The sequence below is a fragment of the Ranitomeya imitator genome, chromosome 2 (assembly GCF_032444005.1).
Source record: "Ranitomeya imitator isolate aRanImi1 chromosome 2, aRanImi1.pri, whole genome shotgun sequence".
In the NCBI taxonomy this organism is placed as follows: Eukaryota; Metazoa; Chordata; class Amphibia; order Anura; family Dendrobatidae; genus Ranitomeya; species Ranitomeya imitator.
Genome location: NC_091283.1, coordinates 603,554,782 through 603,580,406, shown reverse-complemented (window position 1 = coordinate 603,580,406; position 25,625 = coordinate 603,554,782). Strand labels below are relative to the sequence as shown.

General features: G+C 43.0%; 1 protein-coding gene across 1 annotated transcript in view; it reads right to left on the bottom strand.

Moving 5' to 3' along the window:
* Positions 1–7,768: 7,768 nt before the first annotated feature.
* The window catches only part of TIMP2 (TIMP metallopeptidase inhibitor 2), a 70,047-nt gene continuing 52,190 nt past the window's right edge, over positions 7,769–25,625 (bottom strand). Inside the window, exons 4-5 of the mRNA XM_069752413.1 lie at positions 16,513–16,637; positions 7,769–10,091 (exon numbers count right to left, since the gene is read on the bottom strand). Of these exons, the coding sequence (XP_069608514.1) occupies positions 9,894–10,091; positions 16,513–16,637 (323 nt within the window). The 3' untranslated portion in view covers positions 7,769–9,893. The remainder of the gene's footprint in view (positions 10,092–16,512; positions 16,638–25,625) is intronic.

The following is a 25,625-nucleotide window of genomic DNA, read 5'->3' as shown; positions in this document are numbered from 1 at the left end:
GGCTGTTGCTGGGCAACATTGAGTTTCAGCTCCCTCCAAAGGTTTTCTATAGGGTTCAGGTCTGGAAACTGGTTAGGCCACGCCAGGAGCTTGAAATGCTTCTTATGGAGCCACTGCTTAGTAGTCTTGGCTGTTTGTTTCGGGTCACTGTCATGCTAGAAGACCCAGACACGACCCATCCTGAGACCATGAAAATACAGACCAATCTGCAGGCATTATGATATACAACAGGGACAGTGAGTAGATTGATAAATAGAATTTTGTGAGAAAGGATTCAGTAAAAAATTATTTTTCTTAATTTAATCCATTGCTTTTTCTGGGATTTTCCATCCAGTGCATGGCCCTACCAGTGACTGACAGCTACTTTTGTACAGTTATACAAAGCTATCAGTCACTGATAGGACCGCACACTGGGCTGAAAATTCCAGAAAGAGCTGAGGTTTGAATGCATAAAACAGTGGTAAGATACTGAAGCCTTTCTCACAAAACTGTATAAATATAAGCTACAAGCAACTGCCTGGGATTTGAATTAGGTTATGTGCACACGCTGCGGATTTTGCTGCAGATCTGCAGTGGATTGGCCGCTGCGGATTTGCAGCGATTTTCCATGAGTTTACAATACCATGTAAACCTATGGAAAACAAAATCCGCAGTGCACACGCAGAAACGCTGCAGTTTATTTCGCAGCATGTCAATTCTTTGTGCGGATTCCGCAGTGGTTTACACCTGCTCCATAATAGGAATCCGCAGGTGTAAAACCGCAGGTGGAATCCGCACAAAAAAAACGCGGTTTACCTGTGGATTTACCAAAATCAGTGCGGAAAAATCCGCACAATTTTCCGCAACGTGTGCACATACCCTTAACGCTGTGATTGCTCCTGCTGGGAGCTAGTACTTGGTTGCAGATAAAGCTGTACAAGAAGTAACCTGCTACATTTGACTGCACAGTATTGAAGTGGGCATACACTGGTTTTTATGTCATTCTGACATCTATCCTTTTACTGTCTGACCCAATGCTGCAAAACTTTGCTTCACCCACTTGGAGCTCTTTTTTCTACATATATATATATTTTTTAATAAACTGTAATTCTTGTCACGAGGTATAGTGTGACAACCCTATATCTTGGTAACTTCTGAGTTTTTCATCCTTCTTAAATCCCTGTGATTCCTCCTTATGTTACTGGGGACTTTATTTTTACACATCATTTCTCCTATGTGCAACAAATTCTGTGGGTAGTGCACCCCCGACTCGATGAGTTCAGCCTGAAGTTCCTCCACTACTGAGAGACTGAAAGAATTTGCCATTCATATTACACGAAGAGGGGGATGCAACTGGAATTATTTCCCAGCTCACCTTTCCCCTTGGCCTTTGCTGTGAAACGTACTCATAAGAAATGCACCAAACCTCCTACTTTGGGGGCACCCCCCAGAGCACTCTTGGCCGGATTCCAAAATATTGTTGCCGTGCACATTAACCTCTTACAATCCGTGTATCTGATGGTCAACATGTCTGAAATGTTTTGTTTATTTGGATTTTCTGCACCAAATAAAATTATTTACTACATTAGGCTGGGTTCACACTTTGCGCTTTTTACCGCGGAACCGCCGCGATTTTGATGCTGGGGGTCCGCAGCAGTTTCCATAGCGTTTTCATTTACATGTAAACCCTATGGAAACCGCAAACCGCTGTGCACATGCTGCGGGAAAAACCGCGCAGAAACGCAGCGGTTTAAAACCCGCAGCATGTCACTTCTTTGTGCAGAATCGCTGCGATTCTGCACCCATAGGAATGCATTGAACCGCTTACTTCCCGCATGGGGCTGTGCCCACGTTGTGGGAAGTAAGCGGCTAATGTGCGGTTCCTACCCGGGATGGAGGAGAGGAGACTCTCCTCCAGGCCCCGGGAACTATATTTGATTAAAAAAAAAAAAGAATTAAAATAAAAAATCATTATACTCACCCTCTGAAGTCTCAGCGCTGCACGCGACCGTCCGGTCAGAGTTGCTGTGCGACCAGGACCTGTGGTGCGCCGGGTGCAGCGCCGAGGAGATCGGGACGTCAGAGGGTGAGTATAACCAATTTTTATTATTTTTAACATTACTATTGATGCTGCATATTGCTGCATATGCAGCATCAATAGTATAGGCGGAAACCCGCAGCGGAAACCGCGGAACAAACCGCGATAAATCTGCAGGGAGAACCGCAGCGGTTTTGCCCTGATTTATCAAATCCGCTGCGGGAGAACCCGCAGAGGGACACCGCAAAGTGTGAACATGGCCTGAGTGCTAAGTCATGTACTTTATAATTATATTGCATGGGATGGGATCCTACTTGAGCACCATCCATAGGAGTGCCATGTTCCGCTATTCTATTCCTTTACAAAGAGATGCTACAAGCTGCGCTAACTTCAGTTGTTTTATAATGGCTAAGATACGTTTCTTATCAAGGAACATAAGGGGCTTGGGAACACCTAGGAAGAGGGTTCGTCTTCTATTTCCTCTGTAAATGTAACCCCCAGGTGGTGTGCATTCAGGAGACCCACCTCACCCCAAACACAAGTAGTGTCTTGCTGAAGCCCTGGGTACAGGGATCCCTAGACTTCTATCACACATTTATTTTAGGGGAGTCTCAGTGCTTGTGCATAACACCCTTAGGTTGAAGGTAATATCTTCACGGTCTGACACCGAAGGTCGCTATATTTTAGTTTGTGCATACCTTGAAGGTTCACCCTTTGTTATCCTAGCTATATACAACCCCACTCCGGCTAATCCGGAATAGGCTAATATATATGTAGCTACATATCCCTCTCCCCCAACATTCAGTTTAGGGGACTTTAACTTGTTAATGGAGCCTCAAAATGATAAACTGTTGGTTAACATTATGTAATATGGTGCCTTCGCGTCTACAGGCTTTTGTGGGTGAGTTGGGGTGGCTAGACCACTGGAGTGTGAGAAACTGTGATTCTAGAGTGTTCTGTTGTCATACTCTCCCTAGAAACACATTGTCCAGAATTGACTATGTGTTCGGAAGTGTGGAGACACTTCAGTTGGTGTCACACCTGGAATATCTTCCAAGAGGCATTTCAAATAATTCCCCAATATTATAGGAGCAGAACTCTCTCCCACCTGAAATGTGTAGTAAATATAGGATACATCCCTTCAGTTTGACGCTAATTGGGGAAAATGATAAAATAACCTTCCTTGGTATAAACGGATCCTTGGAGAGATATTTGTATTGTTCCATTATATACTTATACTTGGTTATTAAATCGCCCCTCAGTCGTCTTTTTTCTAGACTAAATAATCCTAATTTTGATAATCTCTCTGGGTATTGTAGTTCCCCCATCCCCTGTATTAATTTTATTGCTCTCTTTTGTACTCGCTCTAGCTCCATTATATCATTCTTGAGCACCGGTGCCCAATACTGTACACAGTACTCCATGTGCGGTCTAACTAGGGATTTGTACAGAGGCAGTATAATGCTCTCTTCATGTGGTGCATCCAGATCTCTTTTAATGCACCCCATGATCCTGTTTGCCTTGGCAGCCGTGGCTGCTCCAGGTAACTAAGTTTATCATTAACTAGGATCCCCAAGTCCTTCTCCATGTCAGGGTTTCCCGTTCAGTGGGTAATGGTGATATTGATTCATTCATCCCATGTGTATAACCTTACATGTATGTATCGCTTGCTCACCGAGCCCCACTCCATACAGCCAACCAATTCCAGCCCTGTGCTGATGAGGGCCTAAAGCCCGAAACATGTGTCCACAGGTAGGAATTGGTTGGCTGTGTAAATTTAGAAACTAATCCGCAGCATTGCACGCTTGGCGGCGATTCCAAGCGCTGTGGATTAGACTGGGGTGGAAAGAGATGATTTGCATAGCTCCGCCTACTGCAAAGGATTCTGGGTAAACCTGCTATTCTTTGTATTATGCTGCTTGCAAGTACTTTCCGTTTCAGGAAAGCATCCACTATGTATTTCCTTTTAAGTAGAGGGCTTTTCGGTCTCTTTCGTCCCGCTACATTTAGCCCAACTTGGGTCTCTCCCTAAGGTGGCTAGCATGTATGTATCGCTTGCTCACCGAGCCCCACTCCATACAGCCAACCAATTCCAGCCCTGTGCTGATGAGGGCCTAAAGCCCGAAACACGTGTCCACAGGTAGGAATTGGTTGGCTGTGTAAATTTAGAAACTAATCCGCAGCATTGCACGCTTGGCGATTCCAAGCGCTGTGGATTAGACTGGGGTGGAAAGAGATGATTTGCATAGCTCCGCCTACTGCAAAGGATTCTGGGTAAACCTGCTATTCTTTGTATTATGCTGCTTGCAAGTACTTTCCGTTTCAGGAAAGCATCCACTATGTGTATAACCTTACATTTATCATTGTTAACTTGCCACCTCTCGGCCCAAGTTTCCAACTTTTCCAGAACCATCTGTAGCGGAATTCTATCTTCTCTTGTATTGACTGCTTTACATAGTTTTGAATCATCTGCAAATATCGATATTTTACTGTGTGAACCTTCTACCAGATCGTTAATAAATATGTTGAAGAGAATAGGTCCCAGCACCAACAACTGCGGCACCCCACTGGTCACAGCAACCAAGTTAAAGAATATACCATTTATAACCACCCTCTGCTTTAAATCATTAAGCCAGTTACTTACCCATTTTCCCCCAGACCCAGCATTCTCATTTTGTGTACCAACCTCATGTGTGGCACGGTATCAAACGCTTTGGAAAAATCAAGATATATAGACTCACCTTGGTCCAGTCTATAGCTTACCTCTTCATAAAAACTGAGTAGATTGCTTTGACAGGAGCGATTCCTCATAAACCCATGCTGATATGGAGTTATAGTTACTCCTATTGAGATAATCCAGAAAAACAAGCTTGTCCAAATGTATATAGTCCATCAATGCTATCTGTCACATAGCAAGTTATATAAAATGGGTAGATCTACCACTACAGATTGCCATAGGTGTGGGGAAAAGGCTGCAGATTTTATACACCTGATGTGGTATTGTCCTCCTAGTGCAGAATTTTGGAAAGAGCTCCTAGATATCCTCATGGAGATCATACAATCCCCTGTACCACTCTGCCCTAAGGTGAGTTTATTATGAATCCTTGATGAGAAGACCTGGCCTCACTTCCCTTGCATTCTTAGGGTATGTTACCACATTCAGGAAACGCTGCGTGTTTGACGCTGCATAGTGCCGCAGCGTCAAACACGCAGCGTCCAAATGTTACAGCATAGTGGAGGGGATTTCTTGAAATCCCGTCTCCACTATGTGTAGTAACACGCATCCAGCGGCCCTGCGATTCCGGACATGCGGCGTGTCTTTTTAGATCGCAGCATGTCCGTTTAACTTGCGACGACACATACCATGTTCAAATATAATGTTTACACACGCAAAACAAATATCAGTGAATATCTATCTATAGATCTATCTATAGTCCAAGTTTGGTATATACCTGGAAGGATTTTTTTCACCCCTTATTTTCTTTTGGTGCTGCTTTTTGTTTTCTTTTTCTATAGATCTATCTATATATAGATCTATCTATAGAAAGATCTATAGGTATATCTATCTATAGATAGATAGATATATCTCTAGATAGATATAGAATACCAAGCCCGATGTTTAGTAATGAACATAATAAAATGGTACCTAAAAAGTTAAATAAAGGCACACATACACAAAATCTGTGTTAGGCCGCAGTGTTCAGCTGCATAGAAATACATGCAGCCGCACACTCTGGTCCCGAGTGTCAGCAGCAGTGCCGGGTATTGAGGTGCGAGACTCGTAGGAGTTTCTCACAAGTGTGACCCCGACCTTAAACACAATATCTGTTTAATTTAAAAAAAGAAAAAAAGGCAAAAAAATGGCATGGGCTCCAGCACAATTTTCAAAAACAGAGAGGGAAAGCCAGCGACTGGGGGGCCGATGTTTATAGCCTGGGAATGGGGCAATACCCATGGCGCTTCCCAGGCTATTAATATCAGCTCACAGCAGTATATTTTGCATTTGCCAATAAAATAGGGGAGCCCCCCAAAAAATGAAGTGGGGTCCCCCTATAATAACCAGAAAAGGCTATTCAGACAGCTGCGAGCTGATATTCATAGCCTAGGAAGGGGCCATGGATATTGCCACCCCCCCCGCCCCCCCGACTACAAGCACCAGCTCTCAGCCGCCCTAGAAATGGCGCATCTCTAAGATGCACCAATTCCGGCACTTAGCCTTGCTCTTCCCACTTGCTCTGTAGCGGTGGCAAGTGGGGTAATAGTTGTGGGGTTGATGTCACCTTTGTATTGTAAGGTGACATCAAGCCAGGCTTAGTAATGGAGAGGTGTTGATAAGATGCCTATCCATTATTAATCCTATAGTTGTTATAGGTTAAATAAAGACACAGCCAGAATAAAGTATTTTAATGAAATAAAACACTAAACACAGTTTGCCATCTTTATTATCCATCTAATCCATGCGACGCTTTCGATCTCCTGTATTAAAAATAATAAAACGACACAAATACTCCCTGTTCCGATGTAATCCATTTAATAATGAGTGTCCCACGACGATCTCCCATACAGAGCTGTCACATCAGGAGATATGACCGCTTTACAGGGGGCCTATGATGATACACTGACCGGAGATAATGCTCCCGCACTGTACTTCATCGGCGTTCGTGCTCTCACTCTACGGCACTACGAAGCTGCAAGTGACAGTATGAACTCCGGTGACCTCTAGGCGGCAGAGTGATCCACTGCGGGAGGATCACCTCCGGTCACTGTATCACCCGAGCCCCTGTAGAGCGGTCACATCTCATGATGTGACAGCTCTATAAGGCCTCATTCACACGTCAGTATGTTTTGATCACTATTTGTATGTCAAAACCAGGAGTGTCTCCAAAACACAGGACAAGTGTCAATCCTTCACTTACAGTTTTTCTCTGTAAGTTCCACTCCTGGTTTTGGCATTCAATTACTGATCAAAAAATACTGACGTGTGAATGAGGCCTAAGGGAGATTTTGTGGGACACTTGTTAATAAATGGATTAAATCAGAACAGGAAGTATACTGTTGGTTTATTATGTTATTTTTGCAGGCGATCGATGGTGTCAGGGATTAGCTGTTTGGTGAGTATGTGCATATGTGTTTTTTTTTACTATTCAACACAGTAGCCGGATGATGGGAATACTTCTGTCCGATCATTGGCTAATGCTGTCACTGTTCATAGCTGGATGGGACTAGCAGTCCCATCAGACGATGCCTGCCTACACACAGACCCATACACACACATACACAGCCGTGCACACACCCGCAGACACAGACACCCGCACACAAGACACGTACATCTTCTCCGCACACACAGTCTCCGCCCACACCCTTCCTTCTCCCTATCTGCATCATCTTTCGCAGGCACATCCGCAGCAAATCATTTTACACCTGCGGTTTTGCTGCGGATTTGACTGACTCAATGGAAGTCAATGGGTGCAGAAACGCTGCAGATCCGCAAAAAGAATTGACATGCTGCGGAAAATAAAACACTGCAAATCCGCACAGATTTTTCTGCAGCATGTGCACAACAATTATAGATTTCTCACTGACTAACATTGGATGTGCACTACACTACGGATTTGATGCAATTCCGCACGTCCAAAAACGCTGCGGATCCGCATCAAAATCCGCAACGTGCGCACATACCCTAAAACCTAAACTGAAGAGAAAAGCCATGTGATAGGGTGAGACGCAATAATAGGTCAATGCTCTCTCCTATTGGCAGATAATACTTTTTAATGGCACCGATGAAACTTTCACATACAGAATTTGTCATCGAGCATCGGAATGAGTGCAAAGCACGGGACATGCAACTTTCCTCTTCTCTCTCCACAAGTCTCAGACTTTATTTTCAGCAAAAAAAATAATAATAAAAACACAAAAGATAACAAAAGCTTTAAATTAATACTTGCAGCAGGAAAAAAAAAATACACATTCCGTTTTATATTTTACCAAGCAAGAACTCTACAAATAGCATTACTGTGATTTACAGTATACTTGTTTGTACAAAGGGGAGTGGCTTGACACAGAGACCAGAAAGCCATATCAGGAATAAAAAGGGAAATAACAAATAGTATGATATAAATATGATAAAAAGTTTTCTAGTAATGAGGGATTAAATATTCCCAAAAGCTATACAGTACATCAGGCACGGTTAACATTCTCTCCTATTCAACAAAGGATTTGGCGCTATGGTCTGTGTACACGCAACTTGTGCCCTGTGGGGAGTAAAAAGAGGGGCGAGTATCCTGTGCACATTGGACCATAGTAACTGATGACTGTATTAATAAAGAGGGTACAGTGTATAGAGAGTGGGGTGCGCTGTGTCCTGTGTACTCGGAGGCTGTGATATGTGTGCATAATGGATGTTGTTTTAGTTTACCATTAAAGCATGTCTGGTACCTACAGCTTTTTCACAAAGTTTAGTTCTATATAATTACAACACGAACAGTGCTGTACTATGATGCAGAGTCCACATGGCTTGTTTGCTGCCGCAATGCAACACATTTACACCGCAATCAACTTAAAAGAATACTAATGCTAAATGTTCAGTCTGACCTGCACAGAATGCTGCGGCATGCACTGATTGTACACGGAAACATATATGAATGTGTGTCCTGTAGGTCATCATGAAAACAGTGTTATATGGATAGTCACATTAGCGACACTCACTAGGATGTTGCACTGCTAGGCGGGGATTAGGGCTTAGGGCTCTGCTCATCACTAGACTACAGTGTCAGTGGCACTAGCGGCACACTTTACTACTTCTGCTCTGCTTCGTCCAGGCAGACCTTGCTGATCAGAGATTGTGAAATGTTTGTAATGTCTTTTATGAGACAAATAACATATATATCAAGAATCGGCAAGATAAACTGCCTTATTGGGCTACTTAAATTCACGCTTTTCCTAATTCATTTAGATAACATGATAAACTCTAGAAAAAAAATCACAGTTTTCTTTGTAGGATTACGTTTGGCCCTTCCCACAAGCTGATTATATGAAATATACATGTTTTTGTCTCCCAAAATGATTTAATCTAAATCGTAGTTTTAAAGTGGATGAGTCAGCTCTGTTTTAGCTAATAATTACATTCGTAAAAAAAACAAGCAAAAAAAACCTTTGGGAATATTTTGTTAGCTGTTCTCATTAAAATGGAATATGTAAAAATGTAAAAGTAACCTCTACAAACCTTTACTTTGACTGTTGTTAGTCAGTGCAATATATAGCATGCATCTTTTAACAGCGACTTTTACTTTAGCATTAGAGTTCCTTTAAGAACACTCCCAGAAAGTCTCAAAAATAAAAAAAACCAGGTACTGAAAACTTGAAGAAATTGCTGCGAATTGTATAATGAAAGCATTCTCAGAATCACACAGGAAGCCAGTCCCTGCTTCAATTGCATGAGAACACTACTTTCTCTAATTACTAGAGGATGAGGATAGGTAAACAGAACTCAGAGCTTGGACCTCGCTTTGTAGGATATCTGTTTTGGAAAGGGAATAGGGCACTTGGGGAAAGTCATGGAAAGGACTGTAGACCAGCTACACAGAATAAAGGGATTCTATTTGTGGCCTTGTGCGCTCCAGCAAACTGTATGCTAGGGAAAGTAGTAGAAGGAAGTCTAAGAACTAGGGTGGAAGCAGAGTCCATCCTCATCCTGATCCATTTAATCCTTTCAGTGCTGCAATATTCAGCAATGAAAGGGTTAAAACCCTGTCCCATGACAGCTTGCAGTCCAGCTTCTTCTGTTCAGCCAAGGGACTTGCAGGAACGGATGTTTACCTGGGCCAAAGAAAAACAAAAACCCTCAGAACTGGTGGGTTGAACTTGCACAAAATAACACTTAAGGGTCCTCTATGTCGAGGAACTCCTGTTTTGGTGGGGCAGTTCCCCGATACCAGGAGCAGGATCCATCACTACGCTTAATGCAGGCATAATGTTTTGCCTGCCGTCCATTTATGCTCTTCTCTGTCGTCCAATCTGTCCAGAGACATTCATCTTGGGAATAGACAAGACAGGGGATGGAAGGACAACGTGAGATCTGAGGAAGCAAAGTAGATAGACAACAATCAGAAATAGTTGCTACATGTTTTACTACATGGTGAAAGCATTGGTTTAAGTTATAAGATCACACTAGGGAGATCGATACTCATGATGAATCGCATTTCCTTGTCAAAATGAAAACTCCTTATTTCTTATGGATATAAGAAATGTATCTGCATAGAAAGCACTGTGTATTGTATTGACAATGGTAAAATAAACCACAAAAGAGTTCAAAGGTTGAAAATATTTTGAAGCTTTAAAAAAAAAAAACATTTCATGGAAATATTGTTAATATAATATTGACTATGGTAAGGCAAAATATGGGTTGAGTGGGGGGTTGATATCCAGCATCCCCACGGAACAGATGTTATTAGCTCCAGAAATGGCAAGATGATGAATGGAGCTGTGCAGCTCCACTCAGTGATTGCAGCCGCTGGCGAGTACTGCTCATCAACTCTTAATCGCTTTGATAATTTTATTGTGTATACTGTTACAGATGTGGAAATAGCAAACAGGGCATCAGGATAATGCCGACAGGTCTATTAGGGAAGCAAGATGGCAGATCTGAGGGTTATTGTTAGAACTCTGGATGCAATAGCGATCTGTCAGCACCCCCTGATCATGTTGGGTTGGGGTTGTGATGGGTTGACTGCATTTAAGGAGCAAGTAGTCAGGAATGGAGTTTTCCATTGTAGCATTTCAAATAATGCATATATGACATAACACAGGTCTTTATCAGATTTAAGAATTGCATGTGATTGAACAGTAACCAAGAACAAGCAATACACACTGCCAACTGTCACTTCCCCCGCAGTGTGTACTCTCTACTTGGTTTCTGTTCATTCAGGTGCAATCTGATGTCTGATGAAGTTCTGAGTTATAAGACGAAAGTGTCATATGTATTATTTTGGATTGCTACAAATAAAACAGCATTACTATCTGGAGTGCCAACTTCTTTTTACATTAGACTACGGGGTTGGTACCCTACTTGAGCACCCGGATTCTTTCTGAGTGCCATATGTGTCTACTTTATTATTATACAGCCAGGAATGGAGTTAGAGGGGAAAGGCGTGCACTCTGTTGAAATGAAGCTGGTGCCGGCTGAACCTGGACTGGATCCAGTTCAATCATAAATTCGGACAAACAACCGCACTCAGACAATATTTTAAAGTTGCATCAGAGGTGTGAAGTATTTATTGAGTAACACCACAGTGGTCAATAGAGTTCTCAGGTAACGTTTCGACCCGTAAGGTCTTTCTCAAACCTCACACAAATGGTCCAGGGACCCACAGTGCTTCTAGGGACGCTGCGCCCTGTCCGTGCCGTTCCGGACCCTCGCACCTCTTAGTTCCTCTGGACCATTTGTGTGAGGTTTGAGAAAGACCTTACGGGTCGAAACGTTACCTCAGAACTCTATTGACCACTGTGGTGTTACTCAATAAATACTTCACACCTCTGATGCAACTTTAAAATATTGTCTGAGTGCGGTTGTTTGTCCGAATTTAGGAATGGAGTTATATCTGACAACACCAGGATTAAAAACGCATGGATTTTAATGCAGCTTTAATAAAGGATTGGATTTTAATCAATGGATTAAGCTGGGTCATATTTAATTGCTTCTCTGAAACTCCTTTATTCCTAGCAAAGGTGAGGTTCTTCAGAACTATCACAACTAAGAAGATGGGTGAGCTGGTACCTTTACTATATATTGTTTCTGACCCTAAAGTAATGGCTGTCCAGTACAGCCAGCACCTACAAGTAATGCCATGGGCACAGCTCATGCTTTCCTACTTATCACCATGACATAATATTAAAGGCGTTGTCCACTGGACAACCCCTTATTAATCTAAATATTTGGCCCCAATAAAATAAAAAAAACCTTTACTCACCTCCCGTGCTGGCGCTGTTCCAGCAGTGTCGGCACTCACGGTCCTGGGGCAATCATGCGGTTGTTGACATGTGACCTCGGCCCCCAATCAGCGCTGGCGTCACTGTCCCCACCACCAGACATATTGAACATGAAGAGTAAGTCCGGGCTGCAGCTGATCTCTCACTTCCGCTTCATGTTCAATTTGACAGGAGGTGGGGACAGTGACGCCAGTGCTGACTGGGCACCGGGGTCATGTGTCACAACAACATCACGGGAGTCCCGGGGAGAGCGAATGCTGACAATGAGGGAACAGCGTCAGCACGGGAGGTGAGTATAAGCTTTTTTATTACATCAGGGCCAAGCGTGGGGTATGAGAAGAGGTTGTCCAAGTAGTGGGCAACTTCTTTAAGTTCAGTTGGAGAGACTAAATTGTTCCAAAGGTATAGCAGTACATCAAAGGGGTGGGAAGAGGTTACGTAGTGTCAGCACATTTTGTTGTAATTTGATGACAACCTTTCTGTTAACACGTTATACCTCCCTCTAGACATGTAGCATGGTTTTGGTCCCCCTATGCCTATAATTTGCCAAAAACTTCAGATAATGTCCCAAAATGATTCTTTTATCCAAGCATCATTTATGGCCTGAAAAAATGGAACAAGGATTTAATGTAAAGTTACTGCATTTTGTCCTCATTCACTGTTGTAGAGATTTTGCCAGATGTAGCACTTTGAACTCAGAACGAAATGTTCCAATTTTGTCTCGCCTGACCACAAAACCTTTTGTCACATGCTTTTAATAACAGTTAAACGGTTTGTTGCAAATTCTGTATGTAATGTGAGATTCTGCCCTCTTAGTAATGGCATCCATTTTTTGCTATGGAGCATTATAAAGCTGCATTGTATATGTGTTGAGTAGTGTTGACTCATCGACAATTTTAATAAGATTCATACCCTACGTACACTTCCTAACATGGCACAGGAAGACACACATGGGCCTATTTTACTTATTTTACTAGGTTGTGTAAAATTAATGTTTTCCTCACTGCAGTCACTGCCAAAGTCTTACAATATCAACAAACAGTGTTACAGTCAAGGGCATTCAGATTAAAATCACTAATTATCTACAATTTCTCGAAAAGCACCAAGACATTTGGCTTCTCAACCAATAAATTTAACCGATGTATTTCTTCATGAAGGAGTTGTCCAGCCTTAGGCTAAAAGTGACTGCACCCCTGTGTATTCTCACATGGTGAGCAGTGCATGTTGTGAGGAGTCTCCCAAGTCGGCAGTCACGTGACCACAAGTATGCAATTTGTATAATTCCGGCCACATCCCGATTAGACTTCCCCAGTCTCGCTTAATACTATTGCATGTATTTGATAACCCCCCAATGACGGGAGCGGCGGGCACCTGATTGCAAGTATGTGACTTGCATGATTGTGGTCACATGCCGACTAGATGAGATGGGCACAGACTCCCTCTATACAAGTGCACTGAGGGGTGGTGGGACACAGAGCTAGAGTCTCCTGCATGCTGGAAGTTTGCATTATATCTTCAGGTATTGGTGCTTATACAATATTTTTTTTTCTTTGCTCTGCATGCATGTACGTTGTTTAAATACTATGTGCACTTTTTGATTCAGTACAAATACATGTATGTATAGTATATACTTGAGTATAAACCGATTTTTTTCAGCACATTATTTTATGAATGAATATTCACTGCCCTCCACGCCCATAGGCATGGAGGGCGGTGAATATTCATTCCCTTAAGTAGTGGGCACACGTGATCGCTTCGCCGCTACAGCTGCTGGCACGGAACAAGAGGAGAACGCAGGGATGGTAAGTGGGTGGTCTATTTTTTTTTTAAAGTGTTTTTCTGATGTGGGCCATGCATACAAGGATAGGGATGAAGAGCCACGCATACTAGGATAGGGATGAGGAGCCATGCATACCAGGATAGGGATGAGCAGCCATGCACACCAGGATAGGGATGAAGAGCCATGCATACCAGGATAGGGATGAAGAGCCATGCATACCAGGATAGGGATGAGGGGCCATGCAAACAATGATAGGGATGAAGAGCCATGCATACCAGGATAGGGATGAAGAGCCATGCACACCTGGTTAGGGATGAAGAGCCATGCATACCAGGATATGGATGAAGAGACATGCATACCAGGATAAGGATGAGGAGCCATGCATACAGGATAGGGATAAAGAGACATGCATTCCAGGATAGGTATGAGGAGCCATGCACACCCGGATAGTGATGAAGAGCCATGCATACCAGGATAGGGATGAAGAGCCATGGATATAAGGATAGGGATGAAGAGCCATGCATACCAGGATAGGGATGAAGAGCCATGCATACCAGCATAGGGATGAGTAGCCATGCATATAAGGATAGGGATGAAGAGCCATGCATATCAGGATAGAGATGAGGAGCCATGCATACCAGGATAGGGATGAGGAGCCATGCAGACCAGGATAGGGATGAGGAGCCATGCATACAATGATAGGGATGAAGAGCCATGCATGCCAGGATAGAGATGAGGAGCCATGCATACCAGGATAGGGATGAGGAGCCATGCATACCATGATAGGGATGAGGAGCCATGCATACAATGATAGGGATGAAGAGCCATGCATGCCAGGATAGAGATGAGGAGCCATGCATACCAGGATGGGGATGAGGGGGCAATGCATACCTAGCTTATACTCAAGTCAATAAGTTTTCCCAGTTTATTGTGGTAAAATTAGGTGCCTCGGCTTATACTCGAGTATATACGGTATATTCTTTTTCAACATGTTTTACTACTTTTGAGATTGTTTTTCTTTATATTCATCAATAAAGTTACTGTATATCTATTGTTCTGGCCATCTGTGTCTGATGAGGCATCTCCATGTTTTGATATGTTATTTATATTTAAAGAGGATTTAGGATTATTTTTTACCTCCACTTGTGATGAATACTTCTTATTGCTTTAGGATTGATTTAATTCCTAAGCCTTGATGTTGTTGTCCTGATTTTTGAAGTGCCATTATATAATTATCTTATAAAAGGACTCTATGTTGCTCCCAGACAAGAATACCGTAACAACAAAATAAAAAACAACTGTGGAATAGCATTTTTTTAACTATTTCATATTTAATCTCACTTGGAATTTTTTTCCTGTTTTTTAGTACGTTGTATGGTAAAATGGATGATGTCATTCAAAAGTACAACTCGTTGAGCAAAAATCAAGCCCCCAAATGGCTATTTCGACCAAAAAATTAAAACATTATACGGCAATTCTTGGAAAATGGAGAGGAGAAAATGAAAAAGTAAAAATGAAAATTGACTTCCGTGACAAAGGATTAATAGTAAGTAAATACTTTGACTTTCGGACTGTTCAAAAATAATAAACAAGTATGAGAGATTAGTCAAGGGCTCCATGTTTGTTCCATATGGAGTTGAAAGGAACCGTCTTATTCTCCTGTCCTCTGGAAGTAAATCATAATGTTCTCAAACTTTGTAAAAATAGGCACACGCTTATTTTGGTTAGGGGGTAAGACAAAGTTTTCCTTTATCAAACACTATGCCAGGATACTGGCTCATAATTCTACAGGGGGTGCAGCACAAGTTTAACTGTCTGATCTCCAGTGTAAACATATTTATCCAGTTGATGAAAGTGTGTAATAAAGGATGGGAGGTTGTGTGCGACAAGAGACTTCATGAAGGAAGGCCACTCTCCTTGTTTGGCATACCCTATGTTGTTTCCATGTTTTTTTATTATTTACTTGCTGTAGGATATGCTCATTTTGCTTTTTTTTCTTGGGTTTTGTCTGTGAAATGGCCGCAGTGTGAAAGTGCAATTACCCTTTGCACATATACCAGCTTATAGTCCAGCTAATTTATTTGGTTTTGCAGTCATATTTTGTACTTTGTACAAACAGGGGGAGGTATTTTATCTATATAGCTTCTTGTGGGTGGTTATCTCAGTTGAGGCCCTGTTTTGCTTTGCCTGTACGACACATGGTAAAGTTTTAATATTAGACAGGCTAGGACCGTCCCGATGGGTACACCTTGTCGCAGTTAGTTCTCATCCACTATGCAGTGTCACCGATCATGTATGGCTAGTTTGTAGCAGCCAATATGGAATAAAATGTGTATGACTATGTATATGTTTTAAAGAATATGTGAAGATATGTTATCTAGATGAAGATATCTTCACATATTCTTTAAACAACAGAGTCACACACATTATTTTGCATAAGTATCATGTATGAATTCAAATCATGTTCTTTGATATTCTGAAGGAGTTTGTTGTCAGGCTCTGCTTGGTTCTGACTTATAGCCATAAATCTGAATTATTATGCTTCTTTTTTTGCAAAATTATATGCCTTGATACAAACTGCATAAAGACACTCAAAGTATAAAGTGCGGAAAAAGATAGTTCTGAGACTTAGGATGTATACCATTCATGTGCATACAATTTTATTTGAGATTCTAAAAGAAAATAATGATAGTTCCACTTTCTACTGTCAAAAATTCAGCCAATGACTTACCTTACACTCACAGCCCATCTCATATCTCTGATTAAGACTTTTCTTTTGCGTTTGAGTGAGAGATTCCCATGGCACAATGAAGTCACATAGTGTGATATGCATTTTCCCATTTCCCTCTGCCTTACCTGAAAAACAAGAAGCAGTGACAATGTAAATCCAAGTACCTGAATAGCTGTTTTGCCTCTTGCCTTAGTTTACATGTTTCCGTTCTCCTATTGCATTGCTATGAAGCTGACTGTCAATTTAGACTGCAAAACTTTGATTCTCCTTCCTGCTCTTGAGTTGTCCCATCCCACTCCTGTGCTGCGAATGCTAAACACAGAATAGTCTACGGACCCTCAAACATTCCCAGCCCCCCATCCACTCCTTTCACTCATATAGGATGCAGTGATATGTTGTAGAGTGCAGACAGCCTTATACTACAAGTGCTTATCACTAAATAAGAATATAATCAAAAAGTTAATTTATTTCAGTTCTTCAATACAAAAAGTGAAACTTATATTATATAGAGTCATTACAGAGTGATATATTTCAAGTGTTTATTTCTGTTAATGTTTGATGATTATGGCTTACAGCCAATAAACACCAGTCATTATCTCAGTAAAATAGACTACTTTATAACACCAGCTTGGAAAATTATTTTAAAATCCGAAATGTTGGCCTACTGAAATGTATGTTCAGCAAATGCACTCAGTACTTGGTCGAGGCTCCTTTTGCATCAATTACTGCATCAATGCGGCGTGGCATGGAGGCGATCAGCCTGTGGCACTGCTGAGGTGTTATGGAAGCCCAGGTTGCTTTGATAGCAGCCTTCAGCTCATCTGCATTGTGGGTCTGGTGTCTCATCTTCCTCTTCACAATACCCCATAGATTCTCTATGGGGTTAAGGTCAGGGTAGTTTGCTTGCTAATTCAGCACAGTAAGGCTGCCGTCACACTAGCAGTATTTGGTCAGTATTTTACATCAGTATTTGTTAAGCCAAAACCAGGAGTGTAACAAATTGAGAAAAGTATAATAGAAACATATGCACCACTTCTGCATTTATCACCCACTCCTGGTTTTGGCTTACAAATACTGATGTAAAATACTGACCAAATACTGCTAGTGTGACGGCAGCCTAATACTGTTGTTTTTAAACCAGCTATTGGTACTTTTGGCAGTGTGGACAGGTGCCAAGTCCTGCTGGAGAACTCAATTTCCATCTCTAAAAAGCTTGTTGGCAGAGGGAAGCATGAAGTGCTCTAAAATTTCCTGGTAGACAGATGCGCTGACTTTGGTCTTAATAAAACACAGTGGACCTACACCAGCAGATGACATGGCTCCCCAAACCATCACTGATTGTGTAAACTTCACACTAGACCTCAAGCAACTTGGATTGTGGCCTCTCCACTCTTCCTCCAGACTCTGGGACTTTGATTTCCAAATGAAATGCAAAATTTACTTTCATCTGAAAACAACACCTTGGAGCACTGACCAACAGTCCAATTCTTTTCCTCCTTGGCCCAAGTAAGGCTACTTTCACACTAGCGTCGGTACAGGGCCGTCGCCCTGCGTCGGCCCGACGTACCGACGCATACTGTGCAAGCGCCGCACAACGGGGGCAGCGGATGCATTTTTCCAGCGTATCCGCTGCCCCATTGTGAGTTGCGGGGAGGTGGGGGCGGAGTTCCGGCCGCGCATGCGCGGTCGGAAATGGCGGGCACAACTGTTGTGAATTCTGTGGCTGAGTTCACTTCTGTGGTCACAAGTGGTATTGCAGTCTCTGGGCTTCCTCCCTCAGGTGTTTTGGTGAGCTCGTTGGCTGCCTTGCTATTTAGCTCCACCTGAGTCTGTCTTCCTTGCTCCTTGTCAATGTTCCAGTGTTGGATCTGAGCTACTGCATCTTTCCTTGGGCCTGCTGCTCTGCTAGATAAGTGCTTCTAGTTTGTTTTCTGTTTTTTCTGTCCAGCTTGCTATTAACTTTTGCTGGAAGCTCTGAGAAGCAAAGGGGTGCACCGCCGTGCTGTTAGTTCGGCACGGTGGGTCTTTTTGCCCCTTTGCGTGGTTTTCGTTTTAGGGTTTTTTGTAGACTGCATAGTTCTCTTTGCTATCCTCGCTCTGTCTAGAATATCGGGCCTCACTTTGCTGAATCTATTTCATTCCTACGTTTGTCTTTTCATCTTGCTAACAGTCATTATATGTGGGGGGCTGCCTATTCCTTTGGGGTATTTCTCTGAGGTAAGTCAGGCTTGTATTTCTATCTTCAGGCTAGTCAGCTCCTCAGGCAGTGCCGAGTTGCATAGGTAGTTGATAGGCGCAATCCACTGCTGCTTATAGTTGTGTGAGGATAGATCAGGTACTGCAGTCTACAGAGATTCCACGTCTCAGAGCTCGTCCTATTGTTTTTGGTTATTGCCAGATCTCTGTATGTGCGCTGATTACTGCACGCTGTGTTGCCTGATTGCCAGCCATAACAGTACAAGGAGCCCTTCAATGATTTCCAATAGAGGGAAAAAAGAAATCCTGACATCATTTTTTTTTCTTAGCTCTGTCTTCAGTCTTTTTTTTCCCCTAGACATTAGAGTGCTTCAGGACACAGCTGTGGACATGGATATTCAGGCTCTGTGCTCCTCAATGGATAATCTCGTTGTAAATGTACAAAAGATTCAAGATACTATTGATCAGAAATCGATGCTAGAACCAAGAATTCCGATTCCTGATTTGTTTTTTGGTGACAGAACTAAGTTCCTGAGCTTCAGAAATAATTGTAAGCTATTTTTGGCCTTGAAACCTCATTCTTCTGGTAATCCTATTCAACAGGTTTTGATTATTATTTCTTTTTTGCGCGGCGACCCACAGGACTGGGCGTTTTCTCTTGCACCAGGAGATTCTGCATTGAGTAATGTTGATGCATTTTTCCAGGCGCTGGGATTGCTTTACGATGAGCCTAATTCAGTGGATCAAGCTGAGAAAAATCTGCTGGCTTTATGCCAGGGTCAGGATGATGTAGAAGTATATTGTCAGAAATTTAGGAAATGGTCAGTACTCACTCTGTGGAATGAATCTGCACTAGCGGCTTTGTTCAGAAAGGGTCTCTCTGAAGCTCTTAAGGATGTAATGGTGGGATTTCCTATGCCTGCTGGTTTGAATGAGTCTATGTCCTTGGCCATTCAGATCGGTCGTCGCTTGCGCGAGCGTAAATCTGTGCACCATCTGGCGGTATTGTCTGAGAGTAAGCCTGAGCCTATGCAGTGCGACAGGACTATGACTAAAGTAGAACGGCACGAACACAGACGTCTGAACAGACTGTGTTTCTATTGTGGTGATTCTACTCATGCTATTTCTAATTGTCCTAAACGCACTAGGCGGTTCTATAGCTCTGCCGTTATTGGTACTGTACAGTCCAAATTCCTTTTGTCCATTACCTTAATGTGCTCTTTGTCATCATATTCTGTCATGGCGTTTGTGGATTCAGGCGCTGCCCTGAATCTGATGGATTTGGATTATGCTAAACGTTGTGGATTTTTCTTGGAGCCTTTGCGGTGTCCTATTCCGTTGAGAGGAATTGATGCTACACCTTTGGCCAAGAATAAGCCTCAGTACTGGGCCCAGCTGACCATGTGCATGGCTCCTGCACATCAGGAAGTTATTCGCTTTTTGGTACTGCATAATTTGCATGATGTGGTCGTGTTGGGGTTGCCATGGCTACAAACCCATAATCCAGTATTGGATTGGAACTCTATGTCGGTAACCAGCTGGGGTTGTCAGGGAGTACATGGTGATGTTCCATTTTTGTCTATTTCGTCATCCATTCCTTCTGACATTCCAGAGTTCTTGTCGGACTTTCAGGATGTATTTGAAGAGTCCAAGTCTGATGCCCTACCTCCGCATAGGAATTGTGATTGTGCTATCGATTTGATTCCTGGTAGTAAATTCCCTAAGGGTCGTTTATTTAATTTGTCCGTACCTGAACACACCGCTATGCGCAGTTATGTGAAGGAGTCCCTGGAGAAGGGACATATTCGCCCATCGTCGTCACCATTGGGAGCAGGGTTTTTTTTTGTAGCCAAGAAGGATGGTTTGCTAAGACCGTGTATTGATTACCGCCTTCTTAATAAGATCACTGTTAAGTTTCAGTATCCCTTGCCATTGATTTCTGACTTGTTTGCTCGGATTAAGGGGGCTAGTTGGTTTACTAAGATTGATCTTCGTGGTGCGTATAATCTGGTGAGAATCAGGCAGGGAGATGAATGGAAAACGGCATTTAATACGCCCGAGGGTCATTTTGAGTATCTGGTGATGCCGTTCGGACTTGCCAATGCTCCATCTGTTTTTCAGTCTTTTATGCATGACATTTTCCGTGAGTATCTGGATAAATTCTTGATTGTTTACTTGGATGACATTTTGATCTTCTCAGATGATTGGGAGTCTCATGTGAAGCAAGTCAGAATGGTTTTCCAGGTACTGCGTGCTAATTCCTTGTTCGTGAAGGGATCAAAGTGTCTCTTCGGTGTGCAGAAAGTTTCATTTTTGGGGTTCATCTTTTCCCCTTCTACTATCGAGATGGATCCGGTTAAGGTTCAGGCCATCCAGGATTGGACTCAGCCGACATCTCTAAAAAGTCTGCAGAAATTCCTGGGCTTTGCTAATTTTTATCGTCGCTTCATCTGTAATTTTTCTAGCATTGCCAGACCATTGACCGATTTGACCAAGAAGGGTGCTGATTTGGTTAATTGGTCTTCTGCTGCCGTGGAAGCTTTTCAGGAGTTGAAGCGTCGTTTTTGCTGTGCCCCTGTGTTGTGTCAACCTGATGTTTCTCTTCCGTTCCAGGTCGAGGTTGATGCTTCTGAGATTGGTGCAGGGGCGGTTTTGTCACAGAGAGGTTCTGGTTGCTCAGTGTTCAAACCATGTGCTTTCTTTTCCAGGAAATTTTCTGCTGCTGAGTGTAATTATGATGTGGGCAACCGAGAGTTGCTGGCCATGAAGTGGGCATTCGAGGAGTGGCGTCATTGGCTTGAGGGTGCTAAGCATCGCGTGGTGGTTTTGACTGATCATAAGAACCTTACTTATCTTGAGTCTGCCAAGCGCTTGAATCCTAGACAGGCCCGTTGGTCGTTATTTTTTGCTCGTTTTGATTTTGTGATTTCATACCTTCCGGGCTCTAAAAATGTGAAGGCGGATGCTCTGTCTAGGAGTTTTGTGCCCGACTCTCCGGGGTTATCTGAGCCGGCGAGTATCCTCAAGGAAGGAGTCATTGTGTCTGCCATCTCCCCTGATTTGCGGAGAGTGTTGCAGAAATTTCAGGCTAATAAACCTGATCGTTGTCCGGCCGAGAAACTGTTCGTCCCTGATAGGTGGACTAGTAAAGTTATCTCTGAACTTCATTGTTCGGTGCTGGCCGGTCATCCAGGAATCTTTGGTACCAGGGAGTTGGTTGCTAGATCCTTCTGGTGGCCATCTCTGTCACGGGATGTGCGTGCTTTTGTGCAGTCCTGTGGAATTTGTGCTAGGGCTAAGCCCTGCTGTTCACGTGCCAGTGGGTTGCTTTTGCCCTTGCCGGTCTCGAAGAGGCCTTGGACACATATTTCGATGGATTTCATTTCTGACCTTCCCGTTTCTCAAAAAATGTCGGTCATTTGGGTGGTCTGTGATCGCTTTTCTAAAATGGTCCATCTGGTGCCCTTGGTTAAATTGCCTTCCTCCTCTGATTTGGTGCCTTTGTTCTTCCAGCATGTGGTTCGTTTACATGGCATTCCTGAGAATATTGTTTCTGACAGAGGTTCCCAGTTTGTCTCGAGGTTCTGGCGAGCCTTTTGTGGTAGGATGGGCATTGACCTATCTTTTTCCTCGGCCTTCCATCCTCAGACTAATGGCCAGACCGAACGAACCAATCAGACCTTGGAAACATATCTGAGATGTTTTGTTTCCGCTGACCAGGATGATTGGGTGTCATTTTTGCCGTTGGCTGAGTTCGCCCTTAATAATCGGGCCAGCTCGGCTACCTTGGTCTCTCCATTTTTCTGCAATTCTGGGTTCCATCCTCGTTTCTCTTCAGGACAGGTTGAGTCTTCGGACTGTCCTGGTGTGGATTATGTGGTGGACAGGTTGCAGCAGATCTGGACTCAGGTAGTGGACAATTTGACCTTGTCCCAGGAGAAGGCTCAGCTTTTCGCTAATCGCAGACGCCGTGTGGGACCCCGACTTCGTGTTGGGGATCTGGTTTGGTTATCTTCTCGTCATATACCTATGAAGGTTTCCTCTCCTAAATTTAAACCTCGTTTTATTGGTCCGTATAGGATTTCTGAGATTCTCAATCCGGTGTCTTTTCGTCTGACCCTCCCAGACTCCTTTTCCATACATAATGTATTCCATAGGTCGTTGTTGAGGAGATACGTGGCACCTATGGTTCCATCTGTGGAGCCTCCTGCCCCTGTTTTGGTGGAGGGGGAATTGGAGTATATTGTGGAGAAGATTTTGGATTCTCGTGTCTCTAGACGGAAACTCCAGTATCTGGTCAAATGGAAGGGTTATGCTCAGGAAGATAATTCCTGGGTTTTTGCCTCTGATGTCCATGCCCCAGATCTTGTTCGTGCCTTTCATGTGGCTCATCCTGGTCGGCCTGGGGGTTCTGGTGAGGGTTCGGTGACCCCTCCTCAAGGGGGGGTACTGTTGTGAATTCTGTGGCTGAGTTCACTTCTGTGGTCACAAGTGGTATTGCAGTATCTGGGCTTCCTCCCTCAGGTGTTTTGGTGAGCTCGTTGGCTGCCTTGCTATTTAGCTCCACCTGAGTCTGTCTTCCTTGCTCCTTGTCAATGTTCCAGTGTTGGATCTGAGCTACTGCATCTTTCCTTGGGCCTGCTGCTCTGCTAGATAAGTGCTTCTAGTTTGTTTTCTGTTTTTTCTGTCCAGCTTGCTATTAACTTTTGCTGGAAGCTCTGAGAAGCAAAGGGGTGCACCGCCGTGCTGTTAGTTCGGCACGGTGGGTCTTTTTGCCCCTTTGCGTGGTTTTCGTTTTAGGGTTTTTTGTAGACTGCATAGTTCTCTTTGCTATCCTCGCTCTGTCTAGAATATCGGGCCTCACTTTGCTGAATCTATTTCATTCCTACGTTTGTCTTTTCATCTTGCTAACAGTCATTATATGTGGGGGGCTGCCTATTCCTTTGGGGTATTTCTCTGAGGTAAGTCAGGCTTGTATTTCTATCTTCAGGCTAGTCAGCTCCTCAGGCAGTGCCGAGTTGCATAGGTAGTTGATAGGCGCAATCCACTGCTGCTTATAGTTGTGTGAGGATAGATCAGGTACTGCAGTCTACAGAGATTCCACGTCTCAGAGCTCGTCCTATTGTTTTTGGTTATTGCCAGATCTCTGTATGTGCGCTGATTACTGCACGCTGTGTTGCCTGATTGCCAGCCATAACACACAACGCAGCAAAAAACGTTACATGTAACGTTTTTTGCTGCCGACGGTCCGCCACAACACGACGCAACCGTCGCACGACGGTTGCGACGTGTGTCAATGTGTCGCAAATGTTAGTCTATGGGGAAAAAACGCATCCTGCAGACAACTTTGCAGGATGCGTTTTTTCCCCTAAATGACGCATTGCGACGTATTCAAAACGATGCTAGTGTGAAAGTAGCCTAAGACACTTCTGGCGCTGTCTATTGGTCATGAGTGGCTTGACACAAGGAATGCGACACTTGTAGCCCATGTCCTGGATACTTCTGTGTGTGGTGGCTCTTGAAGCAATGACTCCAGCAGCAGTCCACTTCTTGAGAATTTCCCGCAATTTTTGAATGGCATTTTCTTAACAATCCTTTCAAGGCTGCAGTTATCCTGGTTGCTTGTGCACCTTTTTCTACCACACTTTTTCTTTCCACTCAACTTTCCATTAATAGGCTTGGATACAGCACTGTGTAAACAGCCAGCTTCTTTAGCAATGACCTTATGTGTCAATGACTGCCTTCTGGACATCTGTCAAGTCAGCAGTCTTCCCCATGATTGTGGAGCCTACTGAAACAGACTAAGGGACCTTTTTAAATGCTTAGGAAGCCTTTGAAGGTGTGTTAATTATTCTAATTTACTGAGATAATGACTTTAGCGTTTTCATTGGCTGTAAGCCATAATCATCAACACTAACAAAAATAAACAGTTGAAATAGATCGCTCTGTTTGTAATGACTCTATATATGAGTTTCACTTTTTCTATTGAAGAACTGAAATAAATTAACTTTTTGTTGATATTCTAATTTAGGGAGAAGCACTTGTATATGCCAAGCTCAACTGTTGCAGGGTTACACTAGGCCTCAGCCACCATTACAATCCTTCGATTTTATGAAGGGGGGGAGTTGTGTGATGTCTAATTGCTTATATGCAACGGTCAATGTTGATCTCAATATTTATGGAGTTAAACAGCTAGGATTAGAGTTAACTCAGTTCCCAAATGTTGCAGCTACCAACTAGGTCAAGGGCCTAGGCTTACTCCATAAACTACCTGGATCCACTGTTGTAAAAAGGGTTAACATTGGAATGTAAAACCTGTTTTTCATAATACCTTTTTAATCACCATAAAGTAAAGCATATAAATAAAATGAACATGGTGTTGATTTTATCCAAATAATGACCAAGCGTGCGTCATCCTGGCATGTAACGCCGTGCCATTGTAAATTCGCAGCACAGGAGTAAATTCCTGCTCCTATGTTCTACCAAGGGCAGGTCTGGTCTCCGGCTGTCTAACATATGTGGTGCTGTGTAGTGTACAGAGGTATCAGTATCGCCTTTCCATCTGTAGGACCTGGTGATCAGGCGATTGCCGAATACTGCCTGCCATAGCAGTGCTGCTGAGTCCTAACAGACCCAGATCATTTCTGCCTTCTACCACAATGAGAATCCTATGAATGCATCATTTACAGTGGAAAAAATGAGTCATAAAGAATAATAAATATATTCCACAGAAATCTTTTATGATCTCTTGGAGGAAAAATGAAGTTCAAAATATATGTATGTATAAAACATCTGGAAAAATAAAAAAAAAGGAATAAAAAGTACCCAACCTAAAAAAAATATATATATAAAAACAGCGACCTGCTGCAGCCTTTGCTATTTTGATAAAGCAAACGCCAGCTTTGATGAGCCGATGT